General features: G+C 36.0%; 1 protein-coding gene across 2 annotated transcripts; it reads right to left on the bottom strand.

Annotated features, from left to right (window-relative positions):
- Positions 1-8,391: 8,391 nt before the first annotated feature.
- Positions 8,392-15,355, bottom strand: LOC115713521 (uncharacterized). Of its 2 annotated transcripts, XM_030642004.2 has the most exons (9): positions 14,935-15,336; positions 13,522-14,261; positions 11,291-13,032; positions 10,759-10,985; positions 9,983-10,622; positions 9,778-9,859; positions 9,651-9,698; positions 9,134-9,187; positions 8,392-9,014 (listed from the first exon to the last, which is right to left on the bottom strand). In XM_030642004.2, exons 1-9 carry the CDS (start codon positions 15,209-15,211, stop codon positions 8,811-8,813), a joined length of 4,014 nt encoding a protein of 1,337 aa, XP_030497864.1. In that variant the 5' UTR covers positions 15,212-15,336; the 3' UTR covers positions 8,392-8,810. The 2 variants fall into 2 exon arrangements, with proteins under 2 accessions (XP_030497864.1, XP_030497865.1); XM_030642005.2 differs by lacking the exon at positions 9,134-9,187 and having other exon boundaries at positions 14,935-15,355.
- Positions 15,356-15,572: the final 217 nt, after the last annotated feature.

The raw sequence follows: 15,572 nt of genomic DNA, 5'->3' as shown, positions 1-15,572 counted from the left end.
AGTAACTTGGAAGAATTTTTCAAGGCACAAGGAGAGTATTTTGAATTTTGGGAGGTTTTAGAAAAATTGTTCCAAGGGTTTTTGGGAGTTTTAGAATCCTTGGAATAAGACCAACAAAGGAGGAGAAGAAGAAAAAATAAAAGAAAATCAGCATGTAATTTTTTTTTCTACCTTGGAGTGAGGAAGGCTTGAAGGCTTGATGAATAGGGATGTAAATGGGGTGGGGCGGGTGTGGGGATTGCTCCCCCACCCCAATACCCGCTTCTTAAATTCACCCCCATACCCGCCCCAATACCCGTTTAAATTAAAGCAGGGCAGGGCGGGGATTACCCGATGGGGAAAGGATTCCCATCAGGTACCCATTACATATATATTTTTGAAAAAAAAAATGATGTCTCAAAGAGAATTATAAAAATAATCATAAAAACTTAGTAAAACAATAAACTTAAGTGGGATAGCGTGTATAGTAAAAAAAAAGAGTATAATCAATAGAAAGCCTAAAGCATGAAATTATTTTAATTGTAGTCGTTATGATTTTAAAACTTAAATATATACATATATCATATCGGGGTGGGTATCTATTCCCCCGCCCCTATTCCCCTTGTAATGACCTCTTTAGTAATTTGGATTAGTAAAGGCAATTAGCACTAAATTTTATTATTTTATTATTATTTGTGAATTCATTTAATTGTGGACCCCAATATTTAGAAATAAATATTAGAGTTATAATTTCTCAATTCCGGAGATTTTATTAGACTCTAGGGGTATTATTTAGCTTATATGTGAAATATGTTATTTTTGTAATTTTTGCTCGGCGACAACGAAAAATGCGATGGATGGTTAGATTGATCACATGGGTAAGTTTAGAACCTTATTTCTTAGTGGGAAATATTTTAGAGAAAATAAATTATCGGGATTGAGCGGGGTTATGGAATTTGACCATTTTACCCCTAGCTTTTGAAAAACCTTAGTTTTGGGTTAAAGGGCATTTTTGTCTTTTGGTTAAATGGTAGAATTGGTGGCTGCCCTAGCTTGGTGACACCTAGCACTCCTTTTCTCAGCCAAAATAAGTTAAGTAAATCATTTACTTAATTAAAAAAGAAAAAGAAAGAAAAAGCCAAAATTGGAGAAATTCCTTCTCTTTCTCTCTTTCCCTTCGAGCTGCACCAAACCAAGGAGAAATCAGGGGGTTCTTTGCTTCTTTTGCTGGGAATTCAGTAGAGATTCAAGGGTCTTGAAGCTAAGGTAAGCCCTAGTCTTATCCCTCTCTAGTTCTTGAATTTTATGGAAGGTTGAATATGAGATTTTTAGGTTTAGTGGCTGTTAGGTTTTCATGTGTTTAGAGTTCGAATTTTAGGGTTCTTTTAAGTTGATTTCAACTCCTAGTAGCTGGTTTTAATGGGTGTTGTTGGTTTTAAGCAACTTTGAATATTGAGTTCAAAGCTTTGAGCTTTAATGGCAAATTGATTTTGATTGGTTTGTTCTGTGAAATACTGGATGGGTTTTATTGTTTATGCATTGAACAGGAGCTCTGGAAGGTTTCATGACAATTGGTGAAGAATTGAGCAACAAATGAAAAGTTTGGGGAAAACTGGTGCAAACCGGCTAGCCGATTTGCAGTGCAACAAAAACCGGCTAGCCGGTTTTGGCAGGGTTCCCCGGGCCTTTCATTTTCTCAATTTTTGCCATTTCGATGCCTCGGTTGGGTGTTTCCCCATTTCCAGAGTTAGAATAACCCATTAAGAGTATAGCAGAACCTAGGGTTTTGGTTTTGGGTTTCCTGGGATTAGGGTTTTTATCATGACACTTACCCGATTTCAAAATGTGATTAAGGCATCCATCTAGCACGAGATTTCCGTTCAGGTCAGCCAGCACACTTGAATTCGAAAAACAGGTAAGAACTGTGTATAATGTGTGATATGGATATTCGAATGTATGTATGTGTTAATATATATACATGCTTATTTGTTGTGATTCATGCACTACCAACACTTGTACTGTTGCGGTACAGAGTGCATTGGTAAGGTGTATGATGTTTGGAAGTACATCATGGTGTTACCAACACTTGTACGGGAAGGTACAAGGTGTCTGTGGTACAACACTTGACAGTACTCAAGGTGCGGTCCAAACCCTACCTACACTAGTACGATGGTATACTGAGTGCATGTGGTACATGGTACATGGTCGTATCCTAGTTAGAACGTTCATACTCATCTGTTAAGCTCTGTAAATAGGCGTATGGGCGCCTATTTACAGGTCGGAAATTATATGATATGTTATATGCATTTCTTACTGAGTCTGTTGACTCACAGTTCTGCTTCCATGTGTAGGTAAAGGAAAGGCGAAGGCTGAACAGGAGTGAACCTGAGCTCGAGTGGGATTGTACATGTCAAAGCAGCGCGACCTGGAGTGTTTGGTCTCGGGACATCTGGGGATTGTATTTTGATAGTCGCTATGCGACTTGTACTAAATGTGTATTTGAAATGTTAATTTTTACAAATTTGAAAACGGAATCCCAACATTTGTAACTATGTTATTATATTATAAAGTTTAATATTTAATATGAAAGTTTTAGTTTGACACGTTTTTCGAGAAAATTCTTTGATTAGCAAAGATTGCACTATAATTGAAAAAGCACTGTAGCGTGCCTTAGCATTAGGGCGTTACACCCCCGCTCCCGCCCCGTTTCCAACTCGGGTATGAATCTTTAAACCCATACTCACCCCGCCCCCAAAAGTCAACCCCCGTACCCGTCCCATTAGGGGCAGGTACCCGTGGATACCCAAACCTGCGGGTATAATTGCCAGCCCTATTAATGAAGATGAAATCCTGAAAGTGCTCTCTAAGTACCATAGGTGTGTGGAATGAGAAGGAGAGTGTGAAAACCTTGGTTCTCAACTCACTTATTTATAGTTGAGATCAATTTACTAATTCTAAAGCTAATGAGAGTCTTTTAAATTTAAAGCTTTCTAAGGAAAAGGTAAAAGGTAAGTAAAATATATAATTATATCTTTTCTCTTCTCCTTTCTAAAGCAAAATTCAAAATTCCTATACAATTAGGAATAGGATAAATGATAAGCAAAAGGCCAAAAGTCTTTTCTCTTCTTCCTTTCTCTCTAATTTTGAATGGCACCACCAAATAAGATTAGGATTCCAATCCAATTAATCCTAATGCCATAACAAAAAATAAGAAAATTTCAAATTTTCAAAGAAAGAGATAAAAGATAATTGAAAAAAAGACAACATTTTCCCTCTTTTTCTTTGTTAATTAATTTTCAAAATTCCCAAGGACTAATCAAAAGTGTTCAAGGTCCTAATTAAATTGGGAATGCTTGAAGAACAGATACAAGTGCCTAAGAATGTCAAAATTGATGTCCATATGGTAGTTTCAAGCGAAATGGGCTTGGTTCATGTCATCAAGTCAACTCCACACAAGTGTAAAGTTGACTGGGGGCAGATGTTAACCCGAAAAATTTCCCTAGTGACATGGACATAAATGTTTGACACGTGGCATAAAGGATGATGTCACGGAGTTGAGTAGACCTGAATTATAGCAGTCAACTTGGGAGGGGATTTTAGCCCTACGCCCAGGTTGACTTTGGGATCTCTAGGATATAAGTTTGAACTTCAATAACTTGAATCAAACCCAGGAGCTAAAATTACACGAACTTGCAACTCAGAAGCCACCCTGGGCAGTTAGGGTTGCACTTGGCGACAAGTTGACATCCTCAACTATGGTTTTAATTCTTGGGACCTTCTTAGTGCAAAATGGTCAAAAATTTCATTGGGACATGAACTAGACATGCCACATATGTATTTGAGGCATCAGAATCAAAATCCAAGCAAGTTGATTTTTGAGCACCCAAAGCCCTGGGGCCTCGAGCACCCAGCTCAAGTTGACAACCTGTCAATCTAAGTGCCTTCCAAGTTTCCGATTAGAGATCCAACTTTTGAATCTTCTTTGTCTTCATCAAAAACAGGGTAATAGGTCCTTTTAGAGGAAACATAACAATTCTTGGGTACAAATAACAGGGCCCAACGCCCAGGTTGATATTTTGTCAACTTGGGCCATTTAAAATGGAGTTTTTTAGGAATTCTTTCGGTTATCTTCTCCATTTTCAGAAAATATAGAGACTCATCTATTTTTGGGGACCAAATGGAATTTCTAGAGGGGCAAAAGGGGGACTTAGTGCCCAGGTTGACATATTGTCAACCTGGGCTATTTCCGATCAAGTTCATCAAAAAGTGTTCCAAGAATTTTTTCCATCATAAAAAATAACAAATATTCAAGGAAACTTGGAGAGAAAAACAACAATCCCAAGTCCTTGGAAACAGGGCCCAGCACCAGGTTGACCAAGGGCTGGGCTTAGCACCTAGGTTGACAATCAACATAGAGCGCTGCGTTCAATTGCTCAAATTCCAAATTTGATACGACCATTGAATTCGGAATGGTCAAAGAAGGGTATGAGGCCTCATCCTTAAGTTCAAAAGCCTTGGAAGTATGAAAAATCATAGGAGCTCGGGAGTAAGTACCCATTGCCCAGGTTGACAAATGGCCTGGTGCGCTGGGTTCTGCTTATCTAAATTTGATGCCATTTCGACCGTCCGTGTAGTTTTTAACAATGACAAAGATCTATGAAGTCAGAGAAGTCAAATTTACAAATTTGCATTTCTCATTTCTAGCACACCCAGAAATGAAGAGTTTCGAGGCTCTCATTTCTACAAAACAACAACATCTATGAGTACTGGTGACTAGCTTCGCCAGAACACATAAATAGACTAAATGATGTCAAAATATCACTTACGCATATTAAAGGACATCCATTGAACATTTTTATACTTACCCAACGTCCAGGTTGACATCATATGTCAACTTGGGTGTTGAGTCATGAACCTTTTTGGGTAAAACATCCATAACACACACTTAATTTTGATTCGATTGACATAATTCAACTTGAATTCTGAAGCTAGTTCTCTATCAAGTCATGTCTCACAATCTAGATGTAATTCTGAAGGTATCACCGTCAAAATTCACCCCCAAGGGAGTTATGAAAATAAGTTCTGGGTTACCTGCAGCAGGACCCGTCGGGCTCTAAAAAATAGTCATCACCACTAAGAGCTAATTTTCACCTTTAGATCATCATCAACGGTCAAAAATATCTTATTTTTTACTTTCCCCTATTTTTGTGGGCCTCCTTCACCTATAAAAGGAGAGCTCCCTTAGGTCATTTTTCACATTGAGAAAACTACCAACAAGGTCAGAGCTTCTCTCTCTAGACTTTCTATCTCTAGAATATGGAGCTTCTGAAACTTAGTCTATTGCGATAATTACCATCTCGTGAGAAATAAAAACTCGAAATAAATGTAGCCCCATTACTATCGTGATATAGGGGGTGAGCTACTATAAATTTGTTGTGTCTTTCTTATAAATATTTAACAACTTAATCATTTTTGCCAATCTAGCGAGCGGGTGTGGCTTAGAAGTCTAGTCCATATTTTTGAGTCAACATATTCATCACCACTTTGAGCTTAAATATTAATAGGTTTGCACACATTAGTGTGAATAAACCTCCCCAATGATCTCGACCCTATGTCACAAGAATGGTAAACCAATAAGTGTTTATCCCAAAACACTACTTAACACTCGCGTAAGACAATCTAGGATTTTCTACTGAATCTTGTAGTACAAATACACTAAACTAAATCTTATATTTTGGATCTAAAATACACACCATATTGTAGAGCTCGTCACACCCTTCAAAATGGTATATAGAACGTCTAAAATGGACACTCGAGTGAAAAGTTATGACAAAAATATGATTCTCAATTTCCCCAAAATTCCCTGAAATGATAAACTGAGTGGGAAACGGTTAACTGTTTCACCACGAACTAGTTAACTGATTGCACCAATTGGTGGATCGGTTTGGCAATAACATAGGTCGAAAATTTCAATTTTTACACTCACCGAAGTACTACCGAAACCTATCCAAATCATTTCCAACTTCACAAAGCACATATATACCATAAATACAAAAACCCTTACATAACAGAAATTAAAATCAAGCCCTTGAATGTAAAACGCAATTAACGTTCAGATTTAAGCTTTGAAAAGTTCCAAACTCAATTTCTAACTCAAAATTACCTCCAATTCAACAAGCAAACATCGAAACTAGTCCCATAGCTACCCAAGAAAAATTCTATAAAGTCAGAATCTCCATAACCACTCTAAATCACAAAACCACCATATAAAATCAATCGTATTAACCTTAAAACAAAATCAGTCATTTCCTTAAGCTCTCCATCTTCAATGATTTATTATCCTGCTACTACCGAAGCTTGAATTATTAGGTTTCAAGTTGAAAATTGAAGAAAATAGATTAAAAGGAAAGAGAGTTTCGTCGCACCAAAAGAGAAGATTTCGTACAACTTATGTTTTTGAAAACATAATGTATATAATATATATATATATATTAAACTAATATGAATAATATTATTATTAACAATAATAAAATTTTATTATTAATAATAGTTAATTTACTACTTCTTAACAACTAAGAAATCTTTAATCTTAAGATATTTGTTCAACCCTGAGTACCCCAAAATACCCCTACATTTTTAAAATCAACTTATCTCAATAATTCCATCAATATTACTGACTAAAACTGTTGTGACATTTTTAGCCTCCAATCGGGTCTCCAGTGTCGTCGAATCTGAAAATATTTTACAAATAACTTATATTATATCCACATATTTTAAATTTATCTCCGTAATTAATAAATTACGCTTATTTATCCACTTATAGCAAAAATTATAATTTGTGCTAAATTAAGTTAGTAGGATCATAATTCTACTTATTACCACCTAATTAATTCGTAATTTGTAATAAATCTTAATTATTCATAATTAGGTTTCTGGGATATTACAACTGTTCTATCCTTATAAAAATTTTGTTCTCGAAATCTACTTGAACAATTCGGGATATTACTCTCGTATTCACGATTCTAACTCTTAAGTTACTTCTTCCACCTTACTGTTTCTCCATAGCACTTTCTTAAATAGTGGAATTGTCTTATTACGTGTAGTACTTCCTTTTTCCAGTCCAAAACTTGGACAAGTTATTTTTCCCATATAAATATGTCTGAAGTTCAAAATCGTCACAGCTCAGAATATGAGTCGAGTTTGATACATATTCTCTCAGCATTGATATATGAAACACATTATACACTTCGAACAATGCAGGAGTCAAGGCTAGCTGATAGGCTACCTGGCTTACTTACTCCAGTATTAGAAAGGTATTAATGAATTTAGGGTTTAACTTCCCTCTCTACATATCCCTTTTATAGGCAATACTCAAAGAAAAATAAAATCTCTTATTTGGAACTCGATAATCTTACGCTTTAAATGAGCGTAGCTTTTTTGTGTACTCAATGAAGCGAGTAAATGACTCGAATTCACTCTATGGTTTTATAAGTTCCTTAGAACTTTTTGTTCCATCATGTTCTTTTATCACCTGTGTTATTCCAATGAACTGATGTCCAATATTTTTCTCTTACCACACTTATTAAAGTACCTAACCAATTTTTCTAAATAAAGTAAATGATATCATCATAATTGGAATCAAATGTTTTTTCTAAACAAAATGATTATAATTAAGAGATTATTCTTATAATCTTAGATAAATTGAACTTAAATTAATTAAATCTTATACTATAAATTTGACAAAAGTGAATTTGTATTTTGCATTTATTATTAATATTTTAAATGTAAATTTTTTGCTTAACACTACATATAACATCTCTTAATATTCTTTTTTTAATTATTTTTGTTTCATTCTCTCTCCAAATTAAATATATATTTCTTAATTATTTTCTTCCTTTCTATCAATTATGTTCTATTATTTCACTTAATAAAAACATTTTAAAATATAATACTTAAATAAAATAAAATAAAATATAGAGAAACCACGTAAAATATATTCTCGAAATGCAAATAAAAATGTATAGAATAATATAAAAGTTTGATCTAAAAAAGATATCCACTTTTACATTTGTTTTGTGGGATGGAATATTGCCATTTCGTGAAATTTGAACAATTTCTAACAAATAAAAAGTGGTTGTCTACGAGTAAATCTGTTTGTTTTTCACTTTCCAAATGCCAATAAAAAATTGGGCGATAAATTTAAACTAATTAAAATTTTTATTCCCTAAATTTTAACATGTACCAAACAATATTTTTTAAACTTTTCAAGTCGTTAAAAATTATCTTTAAACTTTAACAGAAATCTTTAAATCTAACAATCTCGAAAAAAAAAAATTAATAACCGGAACATAATTTAGCACATACCAAAATTTTTAGAAGGTAAAAATTCTAATTAACTGGGAGAGATGACACTGGAGGAAATATAGAACTAGTAAGCCACAGTGACTAGTGAGCTAGAGATACACATTACACAACACAAGTTCGTACTTATAAATAAATCTACAAACATATCAGTATTCTGCCATTGACATTCACCCATTTTTCGTATACAGGAAAACTCTGCTAACAATACATTATACCTTAGTGAAACCATTATATAAACTATCACATTATAGCCTAGTGAAACCATTCTATAAGCTAACACATATTACCTTAGTGAAACCATTATATAAACTATCACATTATAGCCTAGTGAAACCATTCTATAAGCTAACACATTATACCTTCGTGAAAACTTTTTATGAAACAAAGTCAAAATTGACATTCGCTGAAGCATACCAAGCAGTTTCATGACCTAAACACTCCAGCGACTGTAAAGGCTTATCAAAGTGTTAAACCCACTCAAAATTTGTTTCTTTCGGCAGCAGCAAAGCAACAAGACAATCCGGTGTATCAGGTGCAACAGAGAGCAAGGAGCACACTTCATGTGAGTACGGAAGAATGAAAAGAAGTCTTGCCCAAATCGTTTTTGAACCCGGAATTTTGATCACCCCAGAGCATTCTCTCTGCTTTAAGTACGTTACAAAATCCTGAAACTGCAGAAACAATGTTGTAAGTCCTATGTACTGAATAGACCCAAGAGGGGTAGCTCAAATGGTTAGGCATGTTTTTGCTCTCACAAGGTCTGAGGTTTGAGTTTTTCCTCAGTACTTACATAGCAATTACAATAGTTCCTGGCCTCCAAATATTGTGGGATTAGACAGGGACCCTAGTTTCAGAAAAAGAAAAAAAAAAATCTAAACTCTTAGAGATGCAACCTCAACATCTACATTTCAATCAAGTTTTCTACTAACAATACATAAAGCTCACAAACAACCTTGATAAAAAGGTCTACACAATAGTATTATCCGAAGAAGGTAAATGAAAAGGCTAAAAATTGATAGAGGGTCGGGAATTTTGACTTTATTGGGAGTTAGGACATTGCATTATTCAAGCTACTCTGTCTAACAAAGACTAATATGTCGAAACAAGGTGTAGACAAAATAATTAACAACTTTTTTAAAGTTTGAACAGTTTGCAACGCTTCATATTAGTAATCATTTAATGACTACACAGCAACTGTGGTAAGATTTCGTCACTACAAGTACAATATTAGCTAAAATCCAAGAAAAGAAGAGTGGTAAAGTAATTACTACCAAACACTAATGAACAAAATGAGTAGAATAACTTACGCCTTTATGGTCACTGGAAGAAGATGGGACAAGGATACAAACTTCCCTCTGCATTATGTTAAAAAATTAAACATTAAAATCATATTATAACAGGGAAGGGAACGGGGTTGAAAATACAGATCCTCACTTTATGTGGTGGGCTACTAGTAAACGTAGACTTCACATGTCGAAAGTCTGTGCGTTTAGTCATATCTAATTTCACTGGCCACCTGCACCAAATTACCCAGGACACCGTATTTTCCAATTAAAATAATAGGAAAAACTAGAGATTGATAAACATAAATTGGGTAGGTGTATGACTGAAAAAATGAATAAAACATAAATGTTCTTACTCTGCAGGTTCAGACAAGGCATTGGAATATTTACAAACTTCTGAATTGACTCTCAGTGCATAAATCGTGCAATAATGAACCCCACTCTTACATAATGTTCCCTGCCACTGGTACTGAGGACCATGTCCAGGACTTTCTGCCTGTGATGATTCTGCAACAGGTGGAGGCGGAGGTGGAGGAGAAGTGGGTGGTGGAGGTGGTGGAGATGGAGGCAAAGGAGGTGGGACTTCTGGTGGAGGTGGTGGCAAGGATGTTATGGGTGGTGGTGGTCCTAGGGGCAATGATGAGTACATTTGATCAAAGTGCTGCACTAGAGTTCCCTGTATTTGAGCCAGTGGAGTCACAGAAGCCGGTCGAAAAGGAGCCGTAACTGCATTACCATGACTCACATTTGGTACTACAACTGGTGTTGGATTCATGGGAAAATTATGATGCAAACCCCGTGGGTCCCAAGAAGTATTTGAATGATGGTAAGCAGGCCGCATATATGGAGATGAATGAATTTGTGGAGGAGGTGGGACGGGTGGTCCTTGTGTTGCTACATGTACACATGGACCACTCCCTGCTGCAGGAAGAAGCTCCATGTCAGGTTTTGGGTACATCCACCTTTGCTCCAAGGCACCAGAAACAGCATGACTACCTAGAGGGGGAAAATACAGTTACCATCCAATAACTTTATAAGAACTTATAAGAAAAAAGAAAAGCTGCTCTAAAGGAAAACAAAAACTGGTTTGGGGGCTGTGGGATAATATTATGAACCTCGACAAAAGTCTCACCTCCTTGTGATGAATCCAATACCATGTTTATGTCACTGCCATCACCTATTCTAGCACCAACTTCAGGCATCTCATTACAGCCAGAAATACCTCTATTAGAAATAAATGCATGTCCACCTTGTGATACTGACCCATGATTCTCAGATTTTACTCTGGGGGAAATAAGCTCCATAGGGTGGGCCTCGGGTCTTACTGAAAAAGAAGTTGGAAGGTGCATTCTCTGTTCGCTGCCCAAACAACATGGCATATACATTGTAAGGCAACAAACTTTAGCTATCATAAGGACCATTTCATGATTAAAAATAAGCATACTAGCAGTCAGGATTTCATAGTTCAAACAAAAATAAAAACATAACATCACCATTTATTGTTTATATAGACTTCTACAGTTTCTCATAGACTTGGAGCAAAAAAAAAACAAAGAAATTGAAAAAGAGAAATTTATGTAGCAATTGACATGAATAAATTAACTTGCATCACAAAACAAACGGGATCATATTTACTACATAACGAAAAGATGACTAAAACAAACCTGAATTCTATCTGAAAAAATATTCCAGGACAACCACGCAGATTCTTCAGAACAGTGACTGCAGCATCTACACTGCTGCATTCTACATACCAACCACATCCACTAGGCAAATTTGTGTGCATTAGCCTTATTATAGATCCAGTATTGGCAATTGCACTATTACAAAGAGCCATGATCTCATCATCGGTAAGGAATGGAGAAGTTATATTCGGAACATTGATCCAAAGGGTGCTTGATTGTACTCTGTCTTCTTCTCGCATGTTAGCATGAGAACTTCCAGATGTATAATTGTCAGAGTAGCTTGAATTTTGATTGACATTATATTTCGACCGTAATGACAACATCAAGGAAGTTAGATTAGATGTCCTTCCCCTACAATTATCAGCAGGGCTCTCCAGCACAGCCTTTGCAAGTGATGAATTTGTATTATTGTTATACATGTTTCCAGAATTGCTGTTTCTGACATCAGCATGTGTAGACGCAGACACAGATATTGCACAATCCAAATGAGACGATGTAACATTACATTGTCCTCTATTTGAAGGATGCTTTTGGTTACTTCTTTCCTTTCGATGCTGCCTGAGATGCGCCATTACAGTAGTAGCTTCCTCAGGTGTCTCAAGTTCCATCAGCAATGCACCTTCACTCTTAAGATCAGTGATCATAGGACCTTTGTAAAGTACTTTCCTTGATTCATGCAGGATCTCATCCTTCGACCACTGGCTAGAAACATTTCCAACGTAAACATGACAACTAGAACCAACAGCGACGCCATTTATAACACCCCTAGTACCCAAACCAGTATCCATAAATTTTATATGCCAGTGGAAATGCCTACGCAAATAATCTCGAGCCTTTATGGAGTCGAAAATGTTCCGATACTCAACCACACAAAAGCCTCTCATTGGGAATGAAAAATATTGTTCAATGGGGCCAAACCTCTCCAACTCAAATCTTACATGAGCTTCAGAAGAATCAGATCCTAAGAGACCCACCCATAGCTGTTTAGAAGCAGAGAAAACATCCATGGCTGCAATATCTCCATCAGATAACCAAACAACTGGAATAGCAGAGGAAGTGTAAAGTCCTGGCATGTTATGATTAGGAGATGAAAACGAATTACTTGCACCTCCACTAGAAGTCCCCAAGGTAGGTGACCAAAAATCCAGTTTTGTTGTTTGACTCCTATCATTGTTTATAACTTGGTTTCTAGCATCAAATGAATTAGTCCTAAAGTCATGTGGGGTTCTTGTGATAGGTGAATGCATATGGTGATTTATTAAGTCCCTGGGTATAGAAGATCGAGTTTGCATGATGTCTCCATGTTCTCCATTCCCAAAGTCCATTGGTCTTATGCCACCACTATCTTGATTAATAGATTTCAAATGGACAGCTAATTCACCTCGATGATTCAAAAATTGGACTTTTTCAGTAACATGTTCATCACAGGATCCACCACAAATTCTTGAATTCCTATTTAGTCCTGATAGTTCACCAAAATTTTCATGCTGATTAGTGATACAAGGCACCATGTATGATAGGTTGATGGATTTAGATGAATCAGAATCATCAACATCACTATCTGCTTGACTGTCCTCTGTAACTGCTCTTTTAACAAATGATTCAATGATACCTTCCATGACATACTTAATATCTGAAAAGGTTTTGGAAGATGACATTTTACATAGCTTCTTATACTTTGAGAGCAGGCATCGTCGGAGGGATGAATCTTCAACAAGTACCTGAGATTTAATTCATAGAGCCTATATGAGAGCGAAGGTAACAAACTTAATGACAGAAAAGCTATACTGTTTTCAGATACAATCACCACGACAAATAGCGGTGCAGTAGCATACATTTGAGCTGTACACTAACAATATAAAGCACATCAACATCATGGCTAGGCCGAACAAAAATGTGTATATGTGACTAGTTTAAATTTGTAGTGTATACAACTGTACACTAACAATGTAAAGCACATTAGGTGCTGCATGGTCAGAAAAATAAATTTTAAGTAATTCAAGACCAGGTACTCCACAAAAAACAAAACACAGAACAGAACAGTTGGACCAAATCTGTAACCCAACCCTCACCCCTTACTGCCCCGCCCCCAAAATCAATAAAAGAGAATGATAGAAGAAGTAAAGAACATATCTTACAATTTAGACAAACATAAGAAAAAAATACCGAGGGTTAATTATTAAAGACAGAAGACAACCATAAAATAATACCAGTGCCAAGAAGCAGCTGTTTGAAAGTAGAGATGCATTTGGAGAAACACTTTTGCCATCTGACACAAGATCCTTAGAAATAACATCATCATGTCTGGAACTTGTTTCAATCGAATCTTTACTTGGCATAAGTTCATTATTGTTTTTCTCCAGTTGATGGACCCCACTAAGATCAAGCTTGCTTGTCAACTGATTCAAGAAATAGAGTCCATTTTGAACTCCCTCTGATCCAGTAGAACTAAGCAAATCAAAACAAGCAGCAAGCAAATCTTTTGGATAACGGAAGAAGATCCTAAATAGACTAAGAACGCGTAACTTAAATAGTGCTACCAATGAAGATTCATTCTCATCTGAATTTTCGTGCTTAAGCTCATTAAAATTCTCAGTAGAATATTTTACTTCTATTATTTCTTTCCCAAAAATCTGAAATATATCCTTTCCCTCAAAGGATGATATGAAGAAGATCAGCACATTTTGCAAAACAGAAGAGAAAACGCCCTGGATGACAGACGATGTCGGTGCTTCTGAACAAGCTATGCAACAAATATCAGAGAGTCCAAGAATACACGATCTAGCAATCTGAAATGCAACACCATCAATGTCATCTCCTCTACTTATCCCTGCCAAGCTCCAACTATACATATTGACAATAACTTTAGCAGCAGCTTCAAGAGCAGTTGGACAGTATGATGCATATCGTGGAATAAGATCAGCTACAATACGTTGCACACTTGGACAACCTGAAAAGTGAGCAGACAGGCCACCAGATTTAAGAAAAAATATTTCATAGCCTACACGTACAGCTAGCATGTATGAGATTCCTTATCAAATTCTAAAGGAAGATATCATTCCTAGCAAATCATTGGCACAGTTAGAGCAAAAAGTTTGAAACAGTAGTGAAAAAACACAATTTGCAAGTGAAGATGGTAACTATAAGCTTTATGAAACACTCTAACTAACAACCTAATCCACTCTAGGGGAAAACACGCTTATGATCAAATATTGGGTTGTCCTGTATCCAAACGCATTATTTTTTAATTGCCTTACTTTACAGTCTAGACCACAACAGTATAGCAAAGACTCCTTGTTCTTCGTTTCTCCTATTTGAAGGTTTCAGAGTCTAAAGTTCTCTTGCAATAGAATTTCGCATTGTTGCTAAGCTAAGTACATGTACACAAACAACCAACTGAAATCATAAACCTCAAAGCGTTAGCCCCCATCGGGGTTTATCATATAACAATGTAACTTAAGAAGATAAATGACTGAAATTTAAACTAATAGTTTCAGAATATATATATGTATATATATATATATATATATAGAGGGAGAGAGAGAGTAGATTTATGGGTCAAGGGATAAGTTCAAAACTAAGATAAATTAGGGCAAATAGCATAGGGTAATTGCAAAACTGACCTCTAGAAGCAGATATGAGAGAGAGATACGCTTGTTCAATGTCAGGCCTGATACTATGAGATTCCTTCTGCGAAAGACAAAACCTAATCCTTTTGTAGCACTCGTAGACATTTCGAATCTCCTCCTTGTTCCTCCGCCTTTTCAGAATTTCGTCCTGGGACAGCGGTGGAACGACGTCTTTTAGAGTGTGAGCTAGGGTTGTTGAAGGGTCAGAATTTTGGTCGGATTGTGTTTCGTAGAGCTTCCGCTTCTTCAAAGGCTGCTCCGCAGAGGCCATGGCAACCCCGACCACCACCACCACCACACCCGGCCCTATAATACGCTATGGGTCTCAGCTCAGTACAAGTGGAAGAAGTTGGACTTGGACACTTGGTCTTCGCTTCCAATTTGATGCGTGGTATAAACACCAAAACACTACTCCATTACATACTTAACTAAACAGTAAATTTAATAAAAAAGAAAAGAAATAAACAGTAAAAATAAACTGTTTTTCTGTTATAAAATATTATAATTTATAAATAGATGTCTAAATTACCCTAATAAATTATCATTGTATAGGATTTAAAAAAAAAAAAAAAATTATCATTGTATATTTTTTTTTATTATACTGTTTAGTTTCCTATTACTTTACTAATATT

The sequence above is a fragment of the Cannabis sativa genome, chromosome X (genome assembly GCF_029168945.1).
Source record: "Cannabis sativa cultivar Pink pepper isolate KNU-18-1 chromosome X, ASM2916894v1, whole genome shotgun sequence".
NCBI lineage: Eukaryota > Viridiplantae > Streptophyta > Magnoliopsida > Rosales > Cannabaceae > Cannabis > Cannabis sativa.
The sequence above is the reverse complement of the archived record's forward strand: the minus strand, read 5'-3'. Positions and strand labels throughout refer to the sequence as shown.